General features: G+C 47.7%; 2 protein-coding genes across 2 annotated transcripts in view; both read left to right on the top strand.

Annotated features, from left to right (window-relative positions):
• The window catches only part of hspa4a (heat shock protein 4a), a 460486-nt gene that overhangs the window by 227764 nt on the left and 209591 nt on the right, over positions 1–23131 (top strand). The gene's annotated exons all lie outside the window — the stretch shown is intronic.
• Positions 1–23131, top strand: part of LOC308304070 (actin-binding LIM protein 3-like) — a gene marked incomplete at both ends in the record, with an annotated part of 116840 nt that overhangs the window by 53197 nt on the left and 40512 nt on the right. Inside the window, 6 exons of the mRNA XM_080748629.1 lie at positions 14256–14314; positions 14576–14650; positions 16164–16325; positions 17896–17925; positions 18750–18861; positions 19132–19242. Coding sequence (XP_080604755.1) covers positions 14256–14314; positions 14576–14650; positions 16164–16325; positions 17896–17925; positions 18750–18861; positions 19132–19242 — 549 coding nt within the window. The remainder of the gene's footprint in view (positions 1–14255; positions 14315–14575; positions 14651–16163; positions 16326–17895; positions 17926–18749; positions 18862–19131; positions 19243–23131) is intronic.

Raw genomic sequence — 23131 nt, 5'->3', positions numbered from 1 at the left:
AGGCTCCTGGAACTCCGGGGGAGAAGGACTGGAGTGGGTTGTGGCAGAGGCCGCTGCCGGACTCTCTATGACGCACACAGCACCGGGGCCTTCCTCCATCGCCACCTGGGTACCCGTGTCCACCAGAGACGTTTCATTTTCAGGGGTTGCACTGTCGATCACCTCTGCTTCGGGCCTGCGTGAAAGGGCATCAGCATTCGTATGCTGAGCCCCACTCTTGTGAACGATGACCCACTCGTACGGATCTAACTCTAGGGCCCATCTGCTACGACGCCCTGTGCGGTCATTGTCGATAGTGAGCCGCCGTAAGCCTACCAGCGGCCGGTGATCCGTGACAATTGTGAACGGGAGAACACCCAAATAGTGTCTGAAGTTACGAACAGCCCATACAATTGCCCACAACTCCCTGTCGAATGTGGACCACCGACGTTCGACACCGGTGAGGGAGCGGCTAGCATAAGCCACCACCCTCTCCAGGCCATCCACTTCTAGTGCCAACACGGCCCCCACTGCAATCTGAGACGCGTCGGTGTACAGTGTAAACGGCTGTTCAAAGTCTGGGTGACTGACACACAATAGGCTCACCACATAGTGAGTCTCGCAAGAATTCAAACGCCTCCTGGCATTGCTCTGTCCACTGAAACTGAACATCCTTCTCTGTGAGACGGTGGAGGGGTCCCGCGCGTTGTGCAAAGGACTTAAAGGACCAGGTCACCTCTGGGACAACCAGATCTTATTTTATTGTTGTGTGGGACACGATCAACACAATCCTGAATTATCTTTTGTGTTCAATCTGTGTTTTTAGATATGTTAGTATTTCAGCATGCTACAACTGGTCATATGATGCATTTTGCATCATATGACCAGTTGTAGCATGCTGAAATCGGCTGAAATACTAAAATATCTAAAAACACAGATTGAACACAAAAAATAACTCAGGATTGTGTTGATCGTGTCCCACAAAACAATACAATAAGATCTGGTTGTCCCAGAGGTGACCTGGTCCTTTAACGAACCTCCTATAGTATGAACAGAGGCCCAGGAATGCACGGGTCTCAGTGGCAGACCGTGGTACAGGCCAAGATCTCACCTTTTCGGTGTTCCGGGGGTCGGGTTGAAGCCCCTCTGCAGAAATCACGTGGCCAAGGAAGACCACGTGATTGCGGGCCAGATGACATTTTTTGGCGTTCAGACGTAGACCAGCAGCCCCAATGCGAGTTAAGACCTCCCGCAGGGCTGAGAGGTGGTCCTCAAACGATCTGCTGTATACCAAAATGTCATCGAGGTACACCATGCAAATGTGCCATGGCAGGCCCCTCAGCACCAGCTCCATGACCCACTGGAAGGTGGCTGGCGCGTTGGTCAGGCCCATGGGCATGGCCTTGAATTGGTATAGGCCCTGGCCAGTGTTGAACGCGGTCTTCTCTCGGTCTTCTTGCGCCACCTCAACCTGCCAGTACCCATCCGAAAAGTCCAGGGTGCTGAAACAGGTGGCCCCAGCCAGTGCATCCAGAGTGTCATCCACTCGAGGTAGTGGATGAGAGTCCTTCACTGTTACCGAATTGAGGCCCCGGTAGTCCACACAGAACCGCCACGACTTGTCCTTCTTTTTTACGAGCACCACGGGAGAGGACCATGGGCTACAGCTCTCCTCAATGACGTCCTCTCCCAACAGGCGCTTCACCTGGCGATCTATCTCCCTCCGCTTCTCGGGGGAGGTGCGGTAGGCCCGTCGCTTCACTGGGGGGTGGTCACCTGTCTGTATGCGGTGTTTGACGAGATCGGGGTTCACCGCGCCGCTCCGTCCGGTGCGGAACACCACCTGCTTCTCCTCCAGTAGAGCCTGCAGTTGCCGCTTCTGTTCCGCAGGCAATGGACAGTCACTTAAATCTGGCAGTGAGACAGCATCCTGTGTAGAAGCGACGACCTTTGCAGTGTTAAGTACATCACAATCATTAACATGGTATACTACACCAAGGCATGAACCAGGATACAGTTTGAGCTCACTGTCTGTTGGGTTGAGCAACCGCGCGACTGTGCACCCATCTTTTACTGGTGCCACCGTACGTGCGACCACCAGACCCAGTGTATCGCGCACCTCAGGCTCCAAGTAGCCCAGATAAGAACTTGTGTGTGGCCCAGCAAGGCGGGGTGGCTCAACCCGAACAGGTACAATCATTTCACTAAAAGGCGGGACAGTAGCATTGTCAGACACAGATATGTTACAACACTCTGGTATGAAATCATTTGCATGCATGAGAGGCACTTCAACATCACAGAAACGCAGCAGTCCCTGGCCAGTATCCAAAACAGCATGGTTTAGCAGCATGAAATCAAACCCCAACAGAACAGCTTGTGTTGCGCCCCGTACTACATGAACAACCTGTTCCCAGTGTCCACCCCCCAACCGTATGGGCAGAGTCATGGTACCCACAGTGTCCAACAATTGTCCGTTAACTGCGCGGGCAAAGCTGTACTGCTTACTCAACACACGCCTACTCAGGCTTGGAATGGACATTTTGAAATCTTCTGAAATCAGCGACACACTCGAACCAGAGTCAATAAGCACAGTCACGTTAACACCTTCTATGACCCCTTTGACATAGGCTGTAGTGTACACTTGGACTCACCCACAGCACATGAATCCGTCTGACCTGGAACTGTCGTCGCTGAGCTGTCACTTTGACCCTGGTGTGATGAAGCTGGCATCTGGGCCCCGATGCCAGCTACTCGAAGTTTCCCTGCTGCCGTCCACGTGGGGATGGAGATGGTGAACGCCTGGAGGGAGACAGGAACCTCACTGCACGCCTCGGCTGCCGATCCTCTGTGACGCGTCGCTCCCGAGGATCCGTGTCATCTGATCGGCGTGGCGAGAAGTCCGCTCGGGTCCCCCGCTCTCGTGGAGACCACTCCCTGGCGCTGTAACCCCTCTGCGGCTCACGTTGTGGAGAACGGCCCCTCTGATGGCTCCCGACCATAGACCTGCAGCCAAACCTGCCACATTCACAGTGACAGGCACCTCGTTGTCCTCCGCGCTCCCCTGCATCCTGCAGCCAATCCTCGCGGGGCAGGGAGCCTCGCCTGCCGTCCTCGCCCTTGCGGCCACGCACTCTCAGCTCCTGCACCTCAGTCTGTAAGTTGTCCACCTTCAAGGAGAGGCGTTCCACAACATGGATGAGCTTCTCTGCCGCGTTAGCATTACAGTCCACAACAGTTGCCGGTGCCGGTGAATTGAGATGAGCCACAACAGCCGGAAGCGGGCCACAATAGGGTGACACAGGTGGCGCGCCAGCCCCCAGCACAGCCTGTCGTGCACGCTCACAGCGGCTTGCTATTATCAGAGCCTCTTCCATGTCAGTTGCTCCCTGTTCATGGCACTTGGACTGAAGAACAGGGTCCAGGCCGGCAAGAAAACGCCTGAATTTCTCACCATTCTGTGCAATCCAGTCATAGTCGGGAAATGCCTCCGCCACGAGCCTGGAAATATCCGCTGCATACACCTCCAAGCTCTCGTTTGCCTGGCGGGGACGCGCATTCACGCAGGTCTGGAAGTACAGCAGGTATTGCTTCATCCCAAAAGCCTCATTCAGCCTCTCCTTCACACGTCCATAATCCCACTGTACAGTTCCAGGCAGACTGTCCCACAACAGGAACGCTGCCCCGTCCAGCCTGGTAGGCAGAATGTTGGCCAGAGTATCATTGTAGCCCGCGGACGACGCCCCCCTCGTCTGAGCGCGGACCGCGGCTTCAAACTGCTTTATCCATGTAGCAAACGGCTTCTGTCCGTCACCACGGAACGGCGGCGGGAGCTCCACTTTGAAGCCACTCACAGCATAATTCCCCGCACGTCCGTAATCTTCTCTCTCTCCGTCCATATCCCACGTCGTGCTCTCTTTCTTACAGTCCTCACTCTTACGTCCACCAAGCATAGTGCTCGAGTCCAGCGTAAACAAAGACAAAGTAGAAACTCCAAGTAACTGTCCATGGAGAGAAAACAGTCATAAAACTCCACACTCCAACTACCGCTGCCACCAATGTAGCGTCCGAGACGGCGGTGTATTATATGTGTAAGCTTAATGATCTCTTTATAAAGACAAGATGACCAGGAGGTAACTCTTTGGAACGCCAACTCGGCTAAACCATTTATTATAAATCTGCACACATGTGCCTCTCTCACGTGATTATGGATCCAACTGGGAAAGATGGATGGAAACGGCATAGAGCGCTCGTTTTCACAGTTATTGTCCACGACATTGCAAGCGGCGCGAAGGCCAGCGGACCTTGGTCCTGCTCTTCGCCCCCGAGCGCCGCAGGCGCGAGTGGCCGCGAAGCCGTGGTGAATGCAATCGTTATATTTATGCCCAGGCCGTAAGGCCTGGGCAAGCGCACGATAAACGCCATGATACTTGGGTTTTGGTGCACCTTGCGCGGTCCAAGTGACTACAACGGAGCGCTCCCTACGTCCGGTTCAGCCAATCACAAGCTTCAAAAATGAGTCCGGGGCGTGGTTATCCATCTTTCCCAGTTGGACCCATAATCACGCGTCTCTCTCCCACACAACAGAACAACAACGTCCCCATCTTATGACATCATCGTTTAGGCATAACCAAACAATCCCAGAGTGTACAATGGAAACCCTACACACACACACACACACACACACACAAAAGGAAGAACATAGCTTGTGATATAGATGAGGCCCTCTGCCCAGAGAGGACCAGAGGCGTGATGCCTAAATCATGTACAGAAATGAAACTTTTTTGGCTGCACATTTTTGTGCTATTTTATGTTTGATTATGAAAAAATTAGGCCTACACTGAATCAAGTGTAACCTGACTCCGCCACTTGGTACACTTGGTTTTCACGTTAGCAGCTAAAAAGACAAAGATATCATGGAGGTCGGAGATTTTTGCTGTTTTTGCCATGCAAATCTTCGCATCAAAGGAGTTATAACAAATTCAAAGAAGTGTATAAGCAGCCATGATGAATAGTGAACGCAACAACAACAAACAGGCGATTATCGATGACTCAATTCAATTCAAAGGAGCTTTATTGGCATGAGAAAACAGGCCAAACCCAGTCTCGCTCAGAGCCCGCCCATAGACGTAATAGAGCCCGCAAGTAGCTGCCGCTGATTGGTCCGGGCAGGGACTTTACGGTGATATCAACTCTCCTTGAGCGGTCCCAGATGTATGTGCAGCATGCATACGCAATGCTGCCACCATCTCGCGGAGCAAGGTTAAGTAAGCTTACAGTACTACTCATTCTGCTCTTCTATCTCGCTGCTCTGTTATGCTGCTGCTGCTGTGCGCTTTGCTCTATCCTCCTGAGACCCAGCAGTTCATTTCTGTGCTCTGCAGTGGTCATCACTTTTTGCTGATTTTCTCTAATACTATACGTGATGTGACAGTGCTTATATTAACACCATACACAATAAAGAAATAAATGTCATAATTCTCTCTCACATTTATGCTGACATATGGCTGTGGAGAAACAGGGACACTCACTCACCTGTTGTGGCACTGTCACCCCTGGTAAATGTTAATTTTGGTTTGAGGTTATTGATACATTGTCTTCTAAATTATATTGGGTTAGTAAATACCCCAACATCTTAAATAACACATTACGGAATTGGGATTCTTATCAGTTAACCTTAACCATTATGATGAACTGGAAAGAGCTCAAACCAAATTGTTTCAGTATTGACAGTTGGATGAAGGACTTTTTGGACTTGTGTCTGGTCTTAACACACAATGTTACGAATATATAATATAACATATTATATAACATATATAATTTATTTTTATATTTTAAAATACTATACATGTGGAGACCCCACACACGATACATCATTTTAAAGCCATGGTTGTCCTCGGTAAGGAACACCAGGACTCAATAGAGTCACATATATATTATATAGTATTAGAGGACATTTACGAAACCCTGATGTCCACTACGATGCACAAAGAAACACGCTGGGTTTTGCACTGCCACTGTCACCCCGGCATAAGCAGGTCTCATGGTATTTCCTTCCCGGTGATAGCGACAGTATTTGACTATTTATTTTTGCCTTGACTTACTCTGAGAATTGAACCTGGTCATTGACAATCCTTTATATTCTCTCAAGGCCCACAGTATGAACAGCAACAGCAGTCCGCGTGTGTGTTTGTGCGCGCGGGCGTGCATGTGCGCACGTGGGGTGACAGAGAGAGAGAGAGGATATTGTCATTGTCGGGCAAAAACTCGTATCTCCAAGTTTCAATTTTGTACGTTTTTTCGCAAAGTAAAGCCTTGCTTCATCAGACAAGGCCGTCACACAAAAGTAGTGAAAACAGCAGATCTACAAGCACACACCGCCTCGCGGTGCGAGGCGTCGTGTGCTTGTAGATCGGGTTTTCACTAGTTTAATTCATTTAAAAAATGATAAATACAAAACAAACGGTTTTGGACATACAAGGTTTTCACCCGACAACGACGATATGGTAACCTGATAAATGAGTTCTTGTAACAAAGTGCAGTTATATACCGTATTGATCTCACTCAACTCAATGTAATGGCATTCTCTCACACAAGGCCACACATACATACAGTACACACACACACAAACACACACACACACACACACGCACACACACACACACACGCGCGCACAACCACACACGTGCTTAGCCTTCTCCCATTTGATGAACCCCGTGCACGGTGCTAGGAGTCAATTACCTCTCAGTGTGTCTCCGTGCGGCAGCTCCTTGTTCCACAGTGACAAACCAACATTGATGTGTACTACAGGTTCACCACTAGTGATGGGACCATATGAAAATGTCATATCACGATTATTGTGACCAAAGAAATCGCGGTTTACGATATTATCGCGATGATCAAAATATCCCCAACATCCCATTATCCTGGGGCGGAACATTTTTGCTCAAAAAATAGCAGATCTACAAGCTCACACAAGCTCACAACGCGTTGCAACTGTGAGCTCTTAGATCGGCTATTTTTTGGCAAAGAGATTTGGTTTACCAATAGAGGGTTTAAATGGTACTGGATATGCAGCTCGGCTAATAAAAGGTGACTTGATCTAAAATAGCAAGCGCGGCACAAAGTGACGCGCTGTCTTATTGAATCGTCAACGCCCAAACATCCAAGATGAGACAGAAGCTTCCCTGTGTTTTAATGCGACCGCACAAATCTCTCAAACCAGTGATTGTTACCTTTTGTAATTTCAAAGAAAGTAGAAGTCGTGGGAATTCTTATTGTGTTAACACTGAGCTTTATGTTAACCTATTATGTTGGCTGCTCTCTTATTGAAATGCAGGTGCTCCCCCTCCTGAAAGCCACCAGTAAAACTCTGCATTTGCATATTGTACCTGATTGTGTGCGTGCGTGCGTGCGTGCGTGCGTGCGTGCGTGCGTGCGTGCGTGTGTGTGTGTGTGTGTGTGTGTGCGCCCCAAGGTTACATCCAGTCCTTTAGATGGGTTAAGACATGTAGGAGGGCTGAGCGATCACCCCCCAGAGACGCCTCCAAATTACCACCCACACACACACACACACACACACACACACACCTACACACACACACACACACACAAACATACACACAAATGGATACACACGCATGTACACACCACTTCTCATTCCAGACATGCATCCGTGGGATTGATTTGCGAACGAGCGTGCGCGTGCGTGCGTGAGTGTGTGTGTGTTGAATGGTAGTGGTGGAAAGGTCTATTATGAAGACAGTGTGTGTGTGTGTGTGTGTGTGTGTGTGTGTGTGTGTGTGTGTGTGTGTGTGTGTGTGTGTGTGTGTGTGTGTGTGTGTGTGTGTGCGTGCCTGCCTGCCTGCGTGCGTGCGTGCGTGCCTGCGTGCGTGCCTGCGTGCGTGCGTGCGTGCGTGTGTGAATGAATGTTTCAGCCCACTAGTGTAGTGGATGGATGAATGATGGGTGATTGATGGATGGATGAAAGGACAAATGGATGGATGGATGGATGGACGGACGGACGGTCGGACGGACGCACAGGCGGATTGATGGATGGATGGATGGATGGATGGACGGACGGACGGACGGATGGACGGACAGGTAAACGGGTGGGTGTATAAATAGAAGGATGAACCATTTTACAGACTATCTATGAATAGTAAGTCATTCAATTGCACTGTGGTTAACCAAGCAATCCCTGCAAATGTGCTTCTCCCCATTATATCATATAAGTTATATATACCAGTAAGACTCCCTAATCGGGAGATAAAGCGACCGTCACGTTGCATACACAAACTTTAGAAGGCAATCCTAGCCAATCAGGAGGGAATATGGGAAATGGGACAGATCCATGTTGATGACATGACTTTAGAGATACTGTGTACCGCTTTGCATGATTTTGGGCCAAAATCTGTAGGAGCAGTGTCCAAAAATGTGTTTTGCTAAAATCGGCGTGATGGTGGCACTAGAAGAGGGCCATGTAAGAAATCATGGGCTGGAGGTTGTGATTTTTCATCCAAGGGGTGTGTGTGCAAAGTTTGGCATCGATAGGGCCAACGGTGGCAGAGATAAGGGTAGGGCAAAAGTGTGGCATGCCATGACGGACAGCAACCTGATGGTCGCAATTAAAACACAATCCCCATCACTCCTCTTGCCCCATCAATTTGATTGACGGGGCAAGATTGGTCCAGAATTCCTCTGCAGTTCTTTGGGGAGGAACATTCACCTCAGTCGACAATCACAGCAACGGAGAGCACGCAGTGGCTTTCTGCTTCTGATTATTCTCACTTTGCTTTGGATTTCAAACGTCAGAGCTGTCGGTCCACTCTCACGTACAGTAGGCAGAGAGGGACACAGTCCACTGTAGGAGAGACATGCACCAGGAAAGCAAGGAGAGAGCACACCGTGAGCCTGTGTTAATTTTTTCAGCAAATTTTGATTTAGTCTTAGTCTTTTGAATAACACACCATTTGGTCTTAGTCCTGTCTTAAGCCCTTTGCACACAGGACAGTTGCGTTTTTTCGTTTGCTGCATGAATAAAACGCATTGGATTTGGTGTGCAATGCTGTGCGGAATCGGCACTGCGGATCCCAAAAGGAGTCATAAAAGGAGTGATGAGTTTTTTACCACATGCGACAAGAGGCACGAATCGAACTGGGTTCGATCGCGAAAAAAACGCACGGCCGCAGTTACAGTCATTAGATTTAGTCTTAGTCTTTTGAATAACACAAATTATAGTCTTAGTCTTCTGAAATTGTGTTAGTCTTATCTAGTCTTATCGACAAAATATCCCAAATCTTTAATCTTTTAGTCTAAGTCTTAGGCGACAAAATGAACACTGCCGTGAGCGTATAGAAGAGATTTGGTTGTGAGGGAAAAAAGAATACCCCAAGTACTGTGCCCTCGGGTCTGTTTTATAGGAGCAGTTAGTTCACGCAAAAAGATATTTATTTTCAATCAATTACGCACCCCATGAACACTCCTTGAATTCATGGATAATTCATGGAGATGAATTCTAGGGATGGCTTTCCCCAAGTGCAAATCTGTGCCAAGAACATTCTTTATTTCATATTACAGTAAGCCAATTAAAGACCAAAGATGGTCCTTTTGTTTAAATTAGAACTCCAGCTAACTTCCAACAATTCATACAAAACAATGCATCCTTACAGGCATCAAGGGTCTTAAGGTTGTATTCTAATCTCCAACAAAAGAAAGCTGAAAATCATTCTCATCGTGATATTATCCATCACTATTATCCTAAGACAATAACTTAAACCTATTACTGTATGTCAACGTATTTGTATATGTATATATTTACAGGCCAATTGAAATTCTATTCGGCCAATGGCCGGTAAATACCAGCTAAGGAAAACATTGGCCGCTATACCGTCCAAGGATCACATTCCACCAGATCCTCTCATGTGTCTCCCTCATACTGTACAGTACAGTACTGTACTGTACCACCGTCCTCTACGACTGTCTGTCTCCACTGTGCAGGCTGTCTCCAGTGGTGTAAAGTAACTAAGTACATTTACTTAAAGCTATACTGTGTAAGATGCCCAACTAGTGGTCATTAGCCCTATAGCAAACCGCGGTCGCGTCCGCGTCTTTCGGCCGTTTTTCGTACCTTCAGACCCCCGCGTCTGCCTCCACCTCGCTGAGATCTATCTTTTGAGGGGTCCCTTGTTCCTGTGCGTTCAGTAATTCCAGAGATACGGACTCCTTCACCCTGCCTGGTAGGCGAAATTACCTAGAGAAGGGATGGTACAAACGGGCGACAACAAATATGGCTGCCATAGCGACCCCACTTCAAGATGCGCTGTGATTGGCCGGCAGTTGTATAACCCTCGCTGTGATTGGCCGGTAGTGTGATGACGCAATTTTGGCGCGAGATCCGGTCCCCGGCAAGGATCGCAGTTTACATATATAGAGAAGGCTTTACAGGCTGAAATTCACGGAGTGGGTGTTCTAAAACTTTAGCGATTTAACAGTTAGGACAATTTTAAGATTTGTTTTATAAAAAAAGTTACATGGTACAACTTTAAGTACAATTTTGAGGTAATTGTACTTTACTTGAGTATTTCCAATTTTCCAATTTCCAATACTTATTTACTTCTACTCCACTACATCTCGGATCCAAATATTGAACTTTTACTCCACTAGAATTATTGGAAAACCTTAGTTACTAGTTACTTTAAAGATGTAATTATTATAAAACATACATAAACCACTTTAGCCCTATTTTATACCGTCACAAGTGAGCTTGTACATCTGCTGTTTTCAAACATTTTGTACTTTTACTTTAAGTACTTTAAGTACATTTTGATGCCAATACTTTTGTACTTTTACTCAAGTACATTTTGAATTCTGGACTTCTACTTGTAACAGAGTACTTCTACAATGCAGTATTGATACTTTTACTTAAGTAGAAAATGTGGGTACTTTTTCCACCACTGCTGCTTGATTTCCCTGGTGTCTGTCTCTCCTGCAGCAGAGTGTCTGTCTGTCTGTCTGTCTGTCTGTCTGTCTGTCTGTCTGTCTGTCTCTCTGCCCCTGTGAGATTGGACAGGCAGCTCTGCGTTTTAACCCATTAACCACTTAGACCATCTATCTATATGCTTACTAAAACAGAAATGATTTGCACTGTACTTGATGAGGTATTTTTCCAATCTACCTCACCTCTCTTCACCAAAAAAACGCAGATCTACAAGCTCACAGTGATGCGTTGCGAGTTGTGAGTTGCGAGTTTTCTGAAAAACTTATGTTGCTATTTCAGTGGTGCTCAAACATTTTCATGTCAAGGACCCCCAACATTATTTAGCCTCCGACCCCCCTCTGAAAATATTTTGTTCCAGGGACCCCCAGAAGCAATTTGAGTTCAAAATGTTTGCTTCAAAAATGTAACAACATATTCACGATAAAAAAAATATAAATATAATAAATAGCAGATCTACAAGCTCATACATAGCTCGTATATCTGCTATTTTTGAATAGCCAAACTATAAAATGACACAGACTCATTCCCAGATTGAATGGGTTAATTAAAACCAGAAGAATGAGAAGCAGAATGCCGCCGCATGCAGCATGCGAGCTCCGTCTCCGTCGCTCGTTGACTGGGGCGTCACCATGCGACAAAGCACCGCGAGCAATTTAAGCAGACGCCTCTCTCTCATTGATATTTAAAAAAAAACTGTACCGCTGGCTGCCTTCACGGACACCTGCGGCGATTAGGGAGGTGTGTGTGGAGGGGCGGTGCATCTGTGCATATGTTTGTCTTGTTTACAACGGGGTTTTGCACAAAGCCAATAAAACATTTAAAGGTCTGTGCAAATAAGGCAGAGGTGGCTGCTTTGGTACAGTAGTTAAGTTCTCTCCATCTGGCACAGCGAGGGAGCCTGGCCCCCGCAGGCTGGATCATCTGCAGCTGCAGCCAACGCAGGGCGGGGGAGGGGGGGGGGTTACTGAATCACCATGCATGGTTTGTGTCTGGAGTATCGATTTTGTATGTGTGTTTTTTTCTGTGCATGTATGTGTTGTGCTAGTGTGCATGGATGCACGCACGCACGTGCACGCACTCCCATACCTGCATTATATCGACATAATGAGACAATACAAGCGTTGTGGTGTGTGTGTGTGTGTGTGTGTGTGTGTGTGTGTGTGTGTGTGTGTGTGTGTGTGTGTGTGTGTGTGTGTGTGTGTGTGTGTGTGTGTGTGTGTGTGTGTGTGTGTGTATGTGTGTGTGTGTGTTTGTGTGTGTGTGTGTGAGCGCGCGCGTGCGTGCGTGCGTGCGTGCCTGTGTGTGTGTATGCATATGCGTGTGTGTGAGCATATGTTCAGGTCAGATTTATAGCGGTGATATATAGCATCATGATAAGCTAACGGTCCATTCCTCGGGCTTACTCTGCCCTCAAGGCACCACAAAGCGATACTGAATCGGCCTGGTCCACCCTCCATGACATGAACGTGTGTGTGTGTGTGTGTGTACGTGCGCATGCGTGTGTGTGTGTGTGTGTGTGTGTGTGTGTGTGTGTGTGTGTGTGTGTGTGTGTGTGTGTGCGGATGTATTAGAGTCATTATCATTATCAGATCCGTATGCATATACCATCATACCAACATCCTGACATCAGGGCTTTATTGCTACCAGCTACATTTAATAGCTTTTTACTGTCCTGCCTGCATATCTGTCTGTCTGTCTCTGGCACCCCTCCCATCTGTCTCTCTCTCTCTCTCTCTCTCTCTCTCTCTCTCTCTCTCTCTCTCTCTCTCTCTCTCTCTCCCTTTCTCTCATATCGTCGTTGTCGGGTGAAAACCTTGTATGTCCAAAACCGTTCGTTTTGCATTTATCATTTTAAAAATGATTTAAACTAGTGAAAACACTGTTTTCACTACTTTTGTGCGACGGCCTTGTACGATGAAGCAGGGCTTTACTGCGAAAGAACGTACACATTTGAAACTTGGAGATACGAGGATTCCACCCGACAACAACGATACAGTATATATCGCACATCTTACTTTCTCTGTGTCTTATGTGCTCCCTAGCCGCCCTCTGTTCTTCTCTATCTCACTCTCTTTCCCTCTCTCCATCTCTCTTTCACTCTGTTTCCGACTTGTCCCTTCTTCATCTGTCATCTCTCTCTCTCATTCTACCCCCTCCTGTTCCTCTCTCTCTCTATCTCTCCTCTCTCTGTCCATCTGTCCATATTACCCTGTCATCTCTCCGTCCTGCTGTCTACCTCCCTTATCTGTCTGCCCGTCCCTGTCACTCTCTGTCCTTCTCTCTGCATCTCTCTCTCTCTCTCTCTCTCTCTCTCTCTCTCTCTCTCTCTCTCTCTCTCTCTCTCTCTCTCTCTCTCTCTCCCTCTCCCTCATGCAATCTCTGCCCTCCTCGTGGATGAGAGAAATACAACCCATGTCATTAAACGCAACATACTGCCTCTCGACAGACTGGTCTTCTGCACGTGTATGTGTGTGTGTGTGTGTGTGTGTGTGTGTGTGTGTGTGTGTGCATGCGTGCGTGCCTGCCTGCGTTCGTGCATTTGTGTGTGCGTGCCTGCGTGCATGCGTGCGTGCGTGCGTTTGTTTCTGTGCGTGTGTGCGTGGATGTGCGGGCATGCACGTGTGTGTGAAACAGAGATGGGCATGTGATGGATAGCTCTAGCTGAGAAGTGCTGATCTACCCTTCATGTTCGTATCCAATAAAACTTTATGGACCTCCCCTCCCCACACACACACATTAAACCAACCCACTGGGCCTAGAATGTAGGAACATGTGTGGGTGTGGGTGTGGGTGGGTGCGTCCTTGCTCCACTTCTTTGAGCAGTGCTCCTGGAAGGAGCTAAGCTCCAACATCTGGCTTTGTCCGGGCTCTGAAGCGTAGCCTACATCTTGGCACAAAGCGTTCAAAGTTTGTTGTACGTCTAGGATCACATTGGCCAAGCTGAACGAAATGAACTCGCACCGCACAAATAGCACAGCTCAGTTCACACGAGGTGTGATTTTTGAGAGCCAAACGTCTTCCCATGCAAGGACAAACAGTGGTGGCATTTTGCTGGGTGTCCCTTTTTGAAGGGTCTTGTTTTATGACGAGGACTTGAGGTTGATCTGTTGTTATGTTCAAATCAAAGTTCTGGCTGTGGCTGAAAGTAATCAATGGAAGTAAATCCTTCAGGCGATGACTGATACTGTACCTGATGACCGGTATACTAATATAAAGTCTGTGTGTGTGTGTGTGTGTGTGTGTGTGTGTGTGTGTGTGTGTGTGCGTGTGTGTGTTACAGGTTGTGAGGTGTGGCACCCAGTGTGTAAGGAAGCCACACGACTGGAGAGAAAGCTGCGGGTGAGTCTGTCTTTCTGCTCCAAAAAGACCAGACATTTATTTTGGGGGGAACACACACTCTCTTGTTGCCTCTGTGACGCTTCTTAATGACGTCTGAAACATACTTGGTGGAATCACAAGTATCGTCTACTGCAGTCTCTAGGCTCTGTCTGTCACTTACACTTTTTAACGTGTGTGTGTGTGTGTGTGTGTGTGTGTGTGTGTGTGTGTGTGTGTGTGTGTGTGTGTGTGTGTGTGTGTGTGTGTGTGTGTGTCTACCAGTTGAGGCGCACATCAGAGACTGCGTCCATCTCGCCTCCGGGCTCCAGCCTGGGATCTCCTCACCACCTGGTCTGTGTGAGTACACACCCTGTTACCGTCGCCATGGTTACCATACCTCCCAATGTCAACCGTCACTCTCGCCCCTGTCAATCAAAGCAAGGTTTTGATTGACTGTGTTTTTACCTTATTTTCGAGGCTCCATGAATGCACCACCGTCCAAATGTAATGGATGCTGCTGGGTGCTGCAGACTAAAGGGTACCATGGGTCTTCCAGGACCCGATTACCCGAGACCTGAACCGAGAACCGAGCCGGTTCGGGTCTAAAATATTGACTTGTCTTTCGGGGTAGGGTTACCCGCAAGGATCCGAGAGGACCCGAGCTTTAAAAATATACTGTGTATTTACCCTGAAAATGTAACTGCATTACGCAGTGACGCACACACGCAACCCTCCACAATAGCTCTCGCCTCTCGCCCTCGGAGAGGCAAGCGAGGTGCGCTCTGTCTACGACATCTCAAAGTAATGGTAAAAAATAAGCGAAATATAGCATCAGACACAGTTTGGGCCAAAGACCCGGCCAGACCGGGTTCTTTTTCCTGGCTTCATTTTAGGGTCGGATCAAATTTTATTCGTCTCAGTTTCGGACCGGATCCAATCACTCTCTGTGACATTTCGGGCCGGTTCCAGTAAATCCGTTTCGTCTCGGCTCCCATTTTTTGAACCCGTGCTACCCTTTACTGCAGACCGCACGTTACGGTTTACTATAGGAAACCTTATAACTCAACTTAAGTCGGGTTAAGCAGTAAAGGTTGAATTTGAAAACCCAACTTTAGTCGGTTCGGCAGTAACTGTGTTCCCAGTTTGGGAAGCACTGATGTAGAGGCATTAAGGCCCTCTTCACCACCTGACTGACCTCTGCTGGACTACTTCTTGTGTTCACTGTTTTAGCCAGCGTGTATTGATGTGATGTATTGTTTTAGCCAGCGTGTATTGATGTGATGTATTTTTTTAGCCAGTGTGCATTGATGTGATGTATTGGATTGATGTTTGATGTCAACATGAAACCTGTCAACATCTGTCTTCGTGTGTTCACCTATCCATCTTTCTGTCTCTCTCTCCCTCTCTTTATCTTATATTTTACTATGTTTCGTGTGTGTGTGAGAGAGAGAGAGAGAGAGAGAGAGAGAGAGAGAGAGAGAGACAGACAGTACAATCAATATTACTGCCTCTAGATAGGCTCCTCTTTGTGAGTGTGTGTGTGTGTGTGTGTGTGTGTGTGTGTGTGTGTGTGTGTGTGTGTGTGTGTGTGTGTGTGTGTGTGTGTGTGTGTGTGTGTGTGTGTGTGTGTGTGTGTGTGTGTCTGTGTGTGGGCACGTTTGTGGTGGTCGGGAATTAATGAGTGAGTGTGTGTGTGTGTGTGTGTGTGTGTGTGTGTGTGTGTGTGTGTGTGTGTGCATGCGACTGTTTGGCCATATGTTTGTGTCATGTTGCATTGTGTCTCTGTGCAGAGCAAGGCAGACAGTGATGTGTTGGTGTGTCTCTGTGCAGACCAAGGCAGACAGTGATGTGTTGGTGTGTCTCTGTGCAGACCAAAGCAGACAGTGATGTGTTGGGGTACAAGCACCTGGCTGCGCTGCCCCGGGTCAAAGCCATCTACGACATCCAGAGACCCGACGTCATCCCATACCAGGCCTACCACGCACACACACATCTCTCTGAGGACGCACTGGAGGGCTACAGCTGCGGGCAGGTACACACACGCACGCGCGCACACATGCACACACACGCACGCACATGCACGCGCATTCATTTTGAGACAGTATGCTGTTGACCTTTTTTAACGCTCATCCAAACGGAGTGCGGTTCACGTCGTCGAGTCCGTTTTCATTTGTTTCTGAGTGATGATCATAGAGCAGGGGTCTTCAACGTTTTCAGGCCAGGGACCCCTTAGCTGAGAGAGAGATGAAGCAGGGACCCCCACTACATATTATATAAAATTGTGTTGCAGATTATATAATAATCTTTATTGTCCCCGAAGGGAACAATAACATGTGCCTGTTCAACACAAAAAATAACACAAAACCATATAACACAAAACATCACAAGACGGGATCATCAGGTCCCCACTATTCACAGAAAACCATCCTAGCGACGGGGGCGATTGCTTAGCAGATTGTTTAGTGCAGCGATGGCTGAGGGGACAAAACTCCTGTTACAGTAAACCATACCTTGTGCCACTTCAAGGTTCCTGTCTTCGCCTCGATGGCAAGAGGTTGAAGTAGCGATAGGGGATTAAAAATGTTCATAGATTTCTTAGACAGCTGACTTGTTTGACAGCACTGTAACCATGTTGGTATTGTGTATTTTCAGACATTTAACCACTTGAACCATCAAACACTTTAGTTTGCTCTTCTTTTCCCTCTACAAACCTCTTTGCCAAAAATAGCCGATCGGCGTTGTAAGTTTGTAGATCGGCTATTTTTGGCTAATGTTCCACTCAGAATAGGGATGCAAGGGTTCAAGTGGTTAATGTAAAAAACATGATCCTATCACACAAAGATTTGGCGGCCCCCAAGTAGTATCTCTGAGGACCCCCTAGGGGTCCCGGACACCCTGTTGAAGACCCCTGTCATAGAGGGAATACAGTGTTTTTTGGCACTGTAGCTTCGACCTGAGTAACTGGAAGGCTGTGACGTGACAGGCGTCCTACTTGATCCAAGTGGCTTTAATAATAACTGACTGGGTGTACAGTTCACTTAGGTTAGGTTTGGGGTGAACCAATTATTGAATTGAATGAAATCATTTGAAACTGTGGTCACTGTGCTCCATGAGGTTGGCTGCGGTAGCAATGATAACGGCTGGCTCTGCGCCAAAACTTGCATTAAGCGAGCGCTTTACAGCTCATGATGCGTTGCCCGGGTCCCCTGCATGGGAAATTAACATATCTACTGTACCTAGCTCAGCCAAAACACCCGCACGCACGCACGCACACACACACACGCATGCACACTTCTTTCACAATCATTCATGTGTGTGCCTAAACAAGCCTTTTATACATGATACAGTGTCTCACGGCAAAAATGCCTATTGGGAGCTTGTGGAACTTTTTTTTTTCTGTGTGGGACACCATTTTACGACTGAGTATAGACTAGGTATAACACATGAAACAGTATACAATACAGTCTGAGGTCATTGAGTATTCAGTTACATTACACTGCTTCAGTGTTGCCTCGCAGATATATACGTAGACCCAAACTGTTTGAAAATATAAATCATGGTCATTGGATAAAAGATCCTCCTTCTTCTTCCTCTTGTCTCAGTCCCTGGGATCCCTGTCTCCATACTCCCAGGTAAGCCCTCTTCTCTGTCTTGTTTCTCTTTCACAATATCCACTATTCACATTTGTTTTACTGTTGCTGCTATGCATACAAGATTTGAGGACTTTTGTTCAAAACAGGCCACTCCAGTCTTAGCCAAGCACGATGAAATAAGTAAAAAAAAAAAAAAAAAAAAGATCCATCTTGACCACATGGCTAATTAACCCTTTGTTAGCCTTCTGATTGGTCCTTTACTGACCAACCAGCAGGCTCTATCTGCCGTGTCCCGCCCTGGTTCCGCCTTTTTTATGTTGAATTTTCTGAAACATATTTTTTTGGAGAAATAAGAACATTTAAAAACATGCTGAGTCATTATACTGCCACTGAGAGGCTCCTTTTTTACTGAAACCAAGTTTGAAATTAGAATTGAACACACAGAATAACAATACGAAGCAACTGAATTAAAATGGTAGTGGAGTGTCCCACCAAGACACAGCAACCAATGGGTGTGAAGAGGGGCGGGACAACAGGTAGGACTTGACAAAGGGTGAATTGGTGTGTTTGAGCAGTCAGTCACTCAACTCTGGGTTGAGTATGACTATGCAATCCCATCACTTTGTTAAGTGACTCTCTCTCTCTCTCTCTCTCTCTCTCTCTCTCTCTCTCTCTCTCTCTCTCTCTCTCTCTCTCTCTCTCTCTCTCTCTCTCTCTCTCAGTTTTCCCCCCCTCTCTCTCTGTCTTGCTCACTTAGCAGTAAAACGACAGGGACCATATTGCCACCACGTGAACCATATTGAACAACTGTCTAGTGTTAAGCATTGTGTATAAATCATCTATGTAAATATAACCTCCTCCAGGACTTGTTGGAGAGCGTTGAGTTGAGAACCAGGCGTTCCTCCAGTCCTGCGTACACAGACTCCCCATCACACAGTCGACACGGAGGCTCCCCGCTCAACTACTACCACCCTGGTACGCACACACACATGCACACGCACACGCACGCGCGCACGCGCGCGCGCGCGCGCGCACACACACACACACACACACACACACACACACAACACACACACACACACACACACACACACACCGCCAATCAATGAAAATTAATGTTCATTCCACCTTCATCCTCTCGGTCTGTGTGTCAATTTGTCTATCTGGGGAGGCGGGGTCATGCTGTGTCGCTCACGCCCTCTCTTGCTCTCCTCCTCACTGTGATTGGCTGGAACTATGCTGCAGGCAGTGAGAGTGGCAGGAGTTCACCCTATCACAGTCAGCTAGACCCCAGGTCTGCCACACCCACCACCATCACCACCGCCTACCAAGCCCCAAAGCATTTCCATGTACCAGGTAGGCTGTCATTCCTAACAAAGAAAGAAAACAACTAAAAAACCCCAGCGACAAACAATCACTTGAGCTGCAACCCCTAACCTCTGTCTGCACCTCAGAGCCCTAACATCCAACACAGCAATATTCCAGTGTTATTATTAACCACATTTGGACATTGTCATTGTAGGCAAATCTTTCCAAACACAATTGAGAAATGTCAAAAAATATTTGTTGTTCAACAAAGTATATAATATAGGGCAGAGCAGAGAAGAACCGAACAATTGTTTAGAAGAACCAGGTGGATATTTGCAACATTTACTTGCGTCTATTTGAATGGCGTTTGATATGCACAATTCCTAACCTGTGTTAGGTATCCGGCTACTATTTGGAAACATGCAGTATTCAATATAGAAATGGCTTTGAGGGTGGCCATTATTCAGCCCAGTTTGTCCATCAGAAGGGTTAAATGAAAGCTTATGATTTTTAGACACTGGTGGAGTGTTTATTCAGCTTGGCTCTCTGCAATTCCAATGCAACACTGAAGATATTGCTGTGTGCCCTGCTAACCCCTTTAACATCCAAACTCACTCCTAGAGCCTAATCTTTACATCAAGTAACCATGCTGTCCATAACCATAATGCCCTCATTGTTCACCCCGACACAGCACTCACTCCCTCCATTCTCCAAGAACACTCCTCTCTTAGCCCCTAATGCCTTACGTAATGTTTGTTGTAATGTTTTAAGGCCCTCGCCCCCTGGTCGGCTTTCATTCTTGACCTTCACCCTTTGACCCTTTGAACAGCTGACCTCCACACACAGATCCATGCAAGCACTAATCTGCTTCTCGCCGGATCCACTCTATTCCCATATGGAGCGGGTTCTTTGGGACTGTTGTTGATTATTCAAGACTTTAGTGAGCTTATAGTAAATTAATGGATACTAGACTACAGTAATATTCGATTCATCTCCTTTGGCATACAAATGACATCAATGCAATTAACGTATCATAGTTTATCTTTATATTTTGTTTTATATCAAACTAGGATCAGTTTGCACCATTTATTATAGCTGTAAGGACAACATTTGTCTGAAGAAAGCAATTTAATCGCATTTTAAGATCAATAATTGAATTGTGACATTCAAGCAGTTATTATCTTTGGTGACATGGCTTTATTCTGGGATCTCCCTGCCCTGCCACGTGCATACATGGAATGCCACAGGCACACAGAGCAACAGGCAAAGAACCCCCCACCCCTCATGTCTGGGTACCACAGAACAGAACCCCCCCACCCCTCATGTCTGGGTACCACAGAACAGAACCCCCCCACCCCTCATGTCTGGGTACCACAGAACAGAACCCCCCCACCCCTCATGTCTGGGTACCACAGAACAGAACCCCCCCACCCCTCATGTCTGGGTACCACAGAACAGAACCCCCCACCCCTCATGTCTGGGTACCACAGAACAGAACCCCCCCACCCCTCATGTCTGGGTACCACAGAACAGAACCCCCCCACCCCTCATGTCTGGGTACCACAGAACAGAACCCCCCCACCCCTCATGTCTGGGTACCACAGAACAGAACCCCCCCACCTCATGTCTGGGTACCACAGAACAGAACCCCCCCACCCCTCATGTCTGGGTACCACAGAACAGAACCCCCCACCCCTCATGTCTGGGTACCACAGAACAGAACCCCCCCACCCTCATGTCTGGGTACCACAGAACAGAACCCCACACCCCTCATGTCTGGGTACCACAGAACAGAACCCCCCCACCCCTCATGTCTGGGTACCACAGAACAGAACCCCACACCCCTCATGTCTGGGTACCACAGAACAGAACCCCCCCACCCCTCATGTCTGGGTACCACAGAACAGAACCCCCCCACCCCTCATGTCTGGGTACCACAACAGAACCCCCCCACCCCTCATGTCTGGGTACCACAGAACAGAACCCCCCCACCCCTCATGTCTGGGTACCACAGAACAGAACCCCCCCACCCCTCATGTCTGGGTACCACAGAACAGAACCCCCCCACCCTCATGTCTGGGTACCACAGAACAGAACCCCCCACCCCTCATGTCTGGGTACCACAGAACAGAACCCCCCCCACCCTCATGTCTGGGTACCACAGAACAGAACCCCCCCACCCTCATGTCTGGGTACCACAGAACAGAACCCCCCCACCCCTCATGTCTGGGTACCACAGAACAGAACCCCCCCACCCTCATGTCTGGGTACCACAGAACAGAACCCCCCACCCCTCATGTCTGGGTACCACAGAACAGAACCCCCCCACCCTCATGTCTGGGTACCACAGAACAGAACCCCCCCACCCCTCATGTCTGAGTACCACAGAACAGAACCCCCCCACCCTCATGTCTGGGTACCACAGAACAGAACCCCCCCACCCCTCATGTCTGAGTACCACAGAACAGAACCCCCCCACCCTCATGTCTGGGTACCACAGAACAGAACCCCCCCACCCCTCATGTCTGGGTACCACAGAACAGAACCCCCCCACCCCTCATGTCTGGGTACCACAGAACAGAACCCCCCCACCCCTCATGTCTGGGTACCACAGAACAGAACCCCCCCACCCCTCATGTCTGGGTACCACAGAACAGAACCCCCCCACCCCTCATGTCTGGGTACCACAGAACAGAACCCCCCCACCCCTCATGTCTGGGTACCACAGAACAGAGCAGCAGCAACGGTGACATAAGGCTATAGGGATGGGACGATAGCGATATTATCTTTTATCCTGATAAAAAAACTCTCATGATAATCGTGGAGATGACATTTATCGTGAAATCGTCCTCCGTCATGCACCGGGATCAATTCACCTTTTATTTTCCGAGCTGCATATCCGGTACCACTTAAACCCTCTATAATTGGTAAACGATACTTATAATATACGTACTTGATACAGTCTTTTTTTCACTCTCTACCAAATCTCGTTGCCAAAAGAGAGCCGATCTACAAGCTCGCAACGTGTTGTAAGCTTGTAGATCTGCTATTTTTTCTCAAACGTTCCATCCCAGGATAATGGATGTTGGGGATATTTTGATTATCGTGATAATACCGTAAATCGCGATTTCTTCTTCTGCTCACAGTAATCGTGATATGAAATGTTCATATCGTCCCATCCCTACATCAGACACAACGACAGTGATCAACTCAGATGAGCATAAACAGGAGGCTGCGGCAGAAATACAGCAGGCAGGAAGAGGTTCTTCTAAACCTAAAGAGAGCAACACAGACTGACAGATGATAGGGGCGGGGCTTGGCTAGGAATCAGTTGATGCTCAGTGGACGAGGCGGGACCATCATGTCCTGCCAGAACTATTACTAATAGTGATGAGTCTGAGCCACATCAAAGGTCCAATGAAATGAGTGTTCTCCGTGACTTCTATAATCCATCTCTGAGCTACTACAAACACAACCAGATGGCAATTAATTGATTGTGAGACATAGCACACACGCTGTCTGTGGAAGAGACAAAAAGTACATCAGAGCTTGATGAGAACGAACTGTGGAGAGGTCCAAAACCACAGGCAGGGTTTAAAGTTCCAAGAAAATAAAAAATAAAAACAAGAAAGAGCAAAAAAATAATGCTCTTTCTTAGTTGGTACTGAGCCAAACTGCAAAAACGGAATAATTAAAAACAAGACGGGGGCTGGCAACTCACTTTTAGAATTCTACAAAATGTTATTTACAACAAACGACTGCTGATACGATGTCTTGACCCTTGCAGTCTTGTTCAAGTATAAACACTGCTGCTGCCACAAATACAAATTTGAAGCATTCAAAAGTGCTTTGCGAGGCCCTGTCTTGTTTTTCAGGGTTTAAAAGTTCAGCATCAAAGCGGAGCAGCAGCAGCAAGTATAAAACCATCTCGTCCTCA

Source organism: Nannobrachium achirus (assembly GCF_963921795.1).
Source record: "Nannobrachium achirus genome assembly, chromosome: 19".
Taxonomy (NCBI): domain Eukaryota; kingdom Metazoa; phylum Chordata; class Actinopteri; order Myctophiformes; family Myctophidae; genus Nannobrachium; species Nannobrachium achirus.
The sequence above is the reverse complement of the archived record's forward strand: the minus strand, read 5'-3'. Positions and strand labels throughout refer to the sequence as shown.